At 39.9% G+C, this 7,489-nt stretch overlaps 1 protein-coding gene across 1 annotated transcript; it reads right to left on the bottom strand.

Moving 5' to 3' along the window:
• Positions 1–964: 964 nt before the first annotated feature.
• On the bottom strand, positions 965–6,179 carry LOC125019512. The gene is made up of 2 exons (XM_047604329.1): positions 5,643–6,179; positions 965–2,168 (listed from the first exon to the last, which is right to left on the bottom strand). Exons 1-2 carry the CDS (start codon positions 5,858–5,860, stop codon positions 1,580–1,582), a joined length of 807 nt encoding a protein of 268 aa, XP_047460285.1. The 5' UTR covers positions 5,861–6,179; the 3' UTR covers positions 965–1,579.
• Between the last annotated feature and the right edge of the window lie 1,310 nt (positions 6,180–7,489).

Genomic DNA, 7,489 nt, shown 5'->3' with positions numbered 1-7,489 from the left:
CCGATAGCAGCCTGAATCTTCCTCAGTATCGATCTGAAATCGGTGGTATCGAACATCACTATTTACGACATTGCGGTCTCCTTGACGTTAAGTTACCGCCTCCTTCTAACATTTTGTTTTTCTTCTCTTTGAAAATGTTTGGCACAAATTAACAACTAATAGTGGCACTTTTTCTTTATAAATAAACTTAATCCTCCTCTACCTTAAGTCACTGTTGCCTGGTAACCTACAGAAGGTGGTGTACGGGTTTGTGAAGCTAACAACAGAACATGTAGGGAGGCCCATTATAGTTGGTTCGGGAAAGTCAGAATAGGGGCGGGGCTATTCCAAGGAATTTAAAAACCATAAAAAATAATAATTTAAAAAAAAGACATATAAAACGAAAGCAAAACCAGTCTCAAAACTTTTCTACTGCTACTTTACTCGCTCCGCTCCGTGCTTATTATCAGTTTTCATTGATATTTTTATCTATTGTTCTATTTGTATGTTTTTTTTTCTTTATGTGTCCTTGAATGGCATGAAAGGTGCTTTTTAACTAAAAATTATTATTATTTATATTATTATTAGCTATGTGTTAACCTGGATCCAGCGTCATTAATGGAGCAATAACAGTTTTTAAAGATGGAGATATTAACTCTGGAGACTAAAAGCCTGTAAACATGGTTATTGGTGCTGCAAAGTTTTTTTTTCTTAACATGGAACTAAATCCAATCTAAAGAAGAAAAAAAACAAAAACAAGCAAATCTGATGCTGCACAAATAAAATCACAACAACCGTGCTTCTATTTTCACCATAGCAGTAGTTGTAGGCTTCTTTACTGAATGTAGTGTTGATCTTGATGCTGTAATTTACAGCCTCGGTGTTAACTTGGGGCTTTATTTCCAGCTCAGCTCACTCAACAAGGAGGATCAAAAATAGGCCGCATGCTCAGAAACAGTCTTATAAAGGTGGATTTATTACACGACTTAATCCCGTCACATCTAAATGACTCCATTCATTTTTTTAAAACATGTTTTCTGTCGAAATACATCCTGGTTCTTATTCAGCTATACAACACGACGTGCTACATTGCTTGAGGAAACTTTTGACATGAACAGGATAGAAATCAAAGTGTTTGTACATCAATGCGAATAACACATGAAAACAAACTTATTTGCTAAAAACATACCAAGGATTATATTTAAATGTTTTCTAAATTCTAATAGTAAAGTATTTCTATCTGTGTTTTATAGGTTACGTCAGGTTTGGTCCCAAACAGGCATATTTAAAAATAATTATTCTTATGTAGCTTATTTATCTGCATCATTTCATATGTTTTCCAGGGTGTTTTTTTTTAGCATACAGTGTAAACAGATGTTTAAAGAGATGGACCTCGTGGACAAACACATGCAGACGCCTCATTAAATCACTTGAAGAGCATCAGCACTGATCTTCCACGGCAAACTGAAGAAACCACCTCTTCATGGATATGGCTTTGTGCTCAACCACGGCTAAATATCACTTTTTTACATACAATGTTCATGAATTGAAACAAAACCTAGAACGTGGCTGCCTATATGCGCGTGTCCATGCAGTAGTACTACAGCAGAGGATTCATCTGCTTCGACTCTGAGTGGTATTTATGTGTGTTTGTTGCTCTTTGCTGGACCCTCAGCGACGTCATCTTACTGTCCAGTTCATCCATGAACCCTTCGTCCACAGACTCGCTGTCGGCCTCCTCCCCTTCGGCCTCGCTGGGCAGAAACACGTGAAGATGAGTGCGAGCAGGACCAGCGGCAGCCGGGCGTTGACTGCAGCTCAGGAGGCACGTCTTCCCAACCACGGACAGGGGCTCCACCTGAGACAAGGAGTTACGATGGGCAGCCGAAGGCCGGAGGTCGCCCGACACCATCTCTGAGCTGAGGGAGGGGTTGTGAGAATGTCGTCTCACCGGCCTGGGTTTGGAGATGGGCTGGATGGCCTGGGAGAAGTGAATGTAGGTCGGTTTGTTGAAGCTCTGGACCGGCTGCTGATGAGAAGGACCAGTCCCGGGTGGGTGGCAGGCCTTGAACAAAGAAAGAGGTGCAGGAGGAGGAGGTCGCTTTTGGAAAAGACTGGAGCGACGGCTGGTGGAGAATCCCTCGGAGGGTAAATTCTCATTAGGGGTGAGGAGGGATGGTTCACTGAGGCTGAGGAGGGGAAAAAAAACAAAAGAGAGGAAATTATCTAAAATTAAACAAGATTAAGAGTCTGGAACTGTGTTAGCGGCTCTTTGTGACTGTAGTTTATGTAAAGAAGCTTCATAATAAAAGAGAAAGACGATGCTAAATAGATGCATTGGATTTGTAGGTTACTTGTATAACCCCGGTTCTCTGAGTAACATAGATGAGAGAGCAACTCCTGTTTTGGACGGATGGTCAAAGCTAAGAACGTCAGTGTCCCAGAGGATGATATTTTCTAATATCATAAATATTCATACAACGATCAGCCACAACATTATGACCACTGACAGGAGAAATAAGTAATATTGACCATTTTGTGACAATTCTGTGTTCTGCTGGGAAACATTTGGACCTGGCATTCATTCATGTGGATGTTACTTAAACATGTAGCACCCACCTAGACCAGACCAGACACCCCCCACCCATAGCAATGACACACTTTGATGGCAGCAGCCATCCCCAGCAGGATGCAGCCTGACACACACACACACAAAAACGCTTTAGGAACAACTGAAAAACAAAACAAAACAAACCGACATGAAGAACAGCACAAGGTGTTGACCTGGCCTCCAAATTCACTAGATCCCAAACTGATCAAGCATCTGTGGGATGATCCACACTAACATTGTGTTACCAGACACCACAGGACACCCTCAGAAGGTCCATCTCCATCCTCTGATTGACTTTATCAACAGATTTGTCATTTTCATTTTCAGTGTCATCCCCTGGTTGCCATGAATACGTGGAGATATTTTAGTCTATGTTAAAGTGGTGGACTAGTTCACTCCCATGCTAAAATCCATGATATATATCAATTAAATGTTTAAATTGTCTTTTTATTTCATGTTATATGGTGCTGTGTACATTGTACATTTGGCCAATAAAGAGATTCTGATTCACATTTTTATTTTTTTTATTTAAAGACATCAGACCTTCCACTCCGTCCCCATTTACTTGATGGTTATTTAAAACCTGCTCTGCTTGGGTGAGAGGCGGCCATCAAATACTCTGTGTGTTTGTGCGTTTGTCGTGTTCGTGTGCGTCACTCAGGTTTCTCCCTCCTCCGAGTGAAGCTACTGTGGCTCAGTTTCCACACCTGAGATTTATGACACACTGGAGCTCAGGCCTCACGCGCTGGGGGGGAGGACGGGTCACACGAGTGTCCCACTTTAAGCCACCAAACAGAGGCTCAGCAGAAAGGGAAACGGGCACAGTGTAACTCCAGTCAAGCGTTCAGCGGCCTGCACTTTGACGGACACTTTTGCTGAAATGAATAGCGGAGATGACACACGGGGGGATTAATCACCTTCAAAGGATCCATGACACTGATGCATGATGGGTATTGTAGGCCCGTGAGCCGCCAGGTCATCCCTGTATCATTTATCTGATGCCCTTTGTTTTGCGTTGCTCATGTTTGTATTATTCATCGACATTCAGATGGTCACCGAGTCAATGTCTGCAGACTGAGGCCTGCACGACCAACACTTGGGATCAGTCAGATGTTCATACACTCAATGTTATTTAACAAGTTGTCCTTCCTGTGACCACAAAGCATGCAGTTCACTACAAAGAGACAACAAATGGCTACAGACACTGAAATGTGGTATAATGAGACATAAAATGACAAAATAAACAGAAAGTGACCAAAAATTTACAGAAATTCCCTACAAAGAGACAAAAGACAACCACAAAGACACTCAAAATGTCCACAAAGAAGCAAAAACGTACCACAAAGAGGCAGAAATTGACCAGAAAGAGAAAGTAATTGTCCACAAAGAGGCAGAAAATGTCATTTTTCCCGATACTGACATATTTTTTTCTTTTAATTTATGATTACACTCGACAATGTGTAGAATTACACCGAAAAACTAAAATATCTAAAGAATATTTTGTATTTGTGCAACGATAGAGTTTCCATCAGCATCATCTTAAAAACTGTCTTCAGTTTTAGAAAAGAGAAAATAAATAAATATTTATTTGAATAAGCGCTGGGAATATTAAATCAGTGCCTGAAATTTAAAATTAGACACTGACAGTGACTGAAGACACACACACACAGAGGCTGTGATCATATAATAAATATTAATAGTGAGACATTAATAAAAAAATAAAATAAAAGTCTTGTCACACGGGAGGGTTTTAGTGGGTGATTATCGTCGTTATAGATTAGGTTGATTCATTTCTCCATCAGTTCAGCTGTTTCTAATCATCTTTAGTTTAAAATGTTATTTTAAACATGACCACAGAGTCTGAAAATGAAAATAAAGAGACAAAAATCTACTGCGAAGAGACAGAAATTAACAACAGAGACAGAAAGTGACCAGAACGAGACATAGAAGGAGCACAGAAGGGAAGAGGAAACGACTACAGAGACTCAAACTAATTATAAAGAGACTAGAAGCTAACACAGAGAGACAGAACTTGACTAAAGTTGAACACAAAGAGACGACAAACGTCTACAGGGACTGAAACTGACCACAAAGGAAGTCAAAATGACCATAAAGAGACCGAAAATGAAAATAAAGAGACAAAAATCTACTGCAAAGTGACATAAATGGATGACATGGAGACTGTAACTGACCACAAAGAGACATAAGAGGACCACAAAAGGGACGACAAAGGACTACAAAGACTCAGTCTAACTTTAAAGAGACCACAAAGAGACTGTAACGACTGTAAAGAGACAGAAGTTGACAAAGAGACACAAAGGGGACAGAAAATGGCCAGAGAACTGACTACAAAGAGACAAGAAATTACCACAAAGAGACGGAAACTGACCACAAAGACAGTTAAAATTACCATAAAAATGAAAAAAAGAGCAACAGAACAAATTGACAGAAAGAGACAAAAAGGACAACCATTACAGAGACTAAACTGACACAGAGACAGGAATTGACCAAAATGAGACATAAAAGGGACAACACATGGATACAGAGACTAAAACTGACACGAGCTGACAATAAAGAGACTAAAAATTACCACAAAGGGACGGAAACTGACTCAAGTTAACTACAAAGGGACATAAATTGACCACAAAGAGACAACAAATGTCTACAGGGACTGAAACTGACCACAGAGAGTCACAGTTACTGAAAATAACTGGGAAAAAAAATATCACAAAGAGACAAAAGATAAGTTACAGAGACTGAAAATGAAAATAAAGAGACAAAAATCTACCGCAAAGAGACATAAAAGGACCACAAAGGGGACAAAAGTTGACCTCAAATAAAATAAACGATCATAGAGACACTTCAGTTCAGACTTTTGAGGTTATTTTTCCCTTTAAACTCTTGTAGGACCTGATAACATGTCGGGATGTGAATTAACCACCATGAACTCAAAACTACAAGAAGTCTGAACGTTTGTCTGTTTTCTGCTTCTCTGATCTCTTGAGGTTAAAAAAAAATAAAAAAGTATATTTAGTGCTGGGGGGGTCCTGACCTGAGTCGGGCCATGCTGCCCCTCCTGTGGGACCCCTTGGCTGCAGCCACCAGGGAGGGCAGCCTCAGGGGGGGTTTGGCGGCTCTGCTTCCTGAGCCGCTGAGGAGGTAGGTCTGGACCAAAGCTCTGCTCCTCTGGTGCCACGGGCGGCCGCCGCCGACGTCCAAGCCCAGGCCTAGGACGGCAGCCGGGGGCGCGACTCCAGGAGGGCCGCTCATTTAAGAGGAGGAGAAGCTCCCTGAAAACACTCTAACCCAGAAACCGACTCCTGCTGCTGGAGGCGGACGGCTCCGATAGCGACAGCATGATCGGCCCAAAGGGATTTCAGCTCCGGAGTGGATCACTGAAAAGACCTGCAGGGGGTGGGGAGGTGGGGGTGGAGGGTGGGTGGGACGGCATCAATGATTCATGAGCTTTAATGATGCATGAGTGGAGCTGGTCAGGTGGACGCCACCGACTCCTGCTCCCGCCTCTCAGCCTCCTTTCCCTCCGCGTCAGGTCGGTTTACAGACCAGGGAACAGGTGAACGTGTATGTGGAGATAAAAGTTTGGGGTCTTTATTATTTAACCCTGAAACATCCTGCTGGGTCGTATATAAGCGGCAGCAGCAGCTTTTTCAACCAATCAGAGCTCTGGACACGCACACAATGTCGTTTCCTCCTGATTTCATTGATGAAATGAAAGGATTCAAACCAACACATTATTTAAAACAAAAAAAAATTTGGTTAACTTCTTATTTTTTAACTGTGTCAGAGTCTTGTCTTTCAAAAGAGACTAAGACCATGAACGGCATTTAGTTTACTTTGTTCTAAGCAGGAGTTGTGTCTGAAATAATAAGAGGTTAAAAACTCCTCTAACCTAATATTTGTTTATTTATTTATGAATCTTTTCATGGAAACTTCCTGCTACCAGTTCTACTTCGTTTCATTCAAAATAAACATAGATCTGATAAATTATGAGGCTTTGTTACAGATTAAAACGCTTCTCACTTCACTTTTACATTTTTTTTAAATGGCTTTTATTATATATAATTATACTTTATAAATATTGTGAAGACTTAAACCAGAAATTTAAAAAAGATGAATCTATAAATTTAATATATTTACCACATCTAATCAAAACTTCTCTAATGTTATTTTTTTTTTAATATATAACTTGTGAAGCCAAATTATAGTTGAATTCATAATTAATTCAAGATCATTTTTCCTTTCTGTAGTTTAGTATTTTATGATCGTTTTAATACTGGTTAATATGTTCTAGTTTAGTATTAAAAGCATTTTTATTTCATGTGTTTTTTTGATTTTATTTATGTGAATTTGTTCACGAGTTAAATGACAAAAATGTTAAATAGTCCAGAATTACCTTTATTACATTGTATTATACCTTATAAATATTATGAAATATTTTATCAGAAATAAAAAAGATGAATTTATAAATTTAATATATTAACCACATCTAATTATTTAAAGCTTTTCTATTGTATTTTCTTTTTATATAAATTGTGGAGTTTAATCCATATAATTCAAGATAATTGTTTTCCTTTCTATATTGAAAGCATATTTTTGTTTCATGCATTTTTTTTATTTCTAAAATAAAATGTCCAGAACGACCTCATGGATCCAGACGCCTCCTGTTCTCTGGTGTTTAGATGTAGGTGAGTGTTGGAGGTGGAGACCTAGTGACCTCGTCCCGTTTCATTCCTTTGTCTTTATGTTAGTTCATTAACGCGGCTCAGACCACATTAACCTGACCCACATTCAGGCTCCTCTGGATCACCTCTCTGAGCTGGACCTGGTCCAGGATCGACAGCCAACACTCGGGATACAAGTGTGATCCAGCAGCGGAAA

The sequence above is a fragment of the Mugil cephalus genome, chromosome 14 (assembly GCF_022458985.1).
Source record: "Mugil cephalus isolate CIBA_MC_2020 chromosome 14, CIBA_Mcephalus_1.1, whole genome shotgun sequence".
Lineage (NCBI taxonomy): Eukaryota > Metazoa > Chordata > Actinopteri > Mugiliformes > Mugilidae > Mugil > Mugil cephalus.
This window is presented reverse-complemented; position numbering and strand designations above follow the sequence as displayed.

Bases quoted from the DNA above. Each gene is read 5' to 3' on its own strand.
- LOC125019512 (XM_047604329.1), bottom strand. From the start codon at position 5,860: ATGAGCGGCCCTCCTGGAGTCGCGCCCCCGGCTGCCGTCCTAGGCCTG. The intron at 2,169-5,642 runs GTCAGGACCCCC...TCCCCTCCTCAG, and splicing joins GGCAGCATGGCCCGACTCAG to CCTCAGTGAACCATCCCTCC.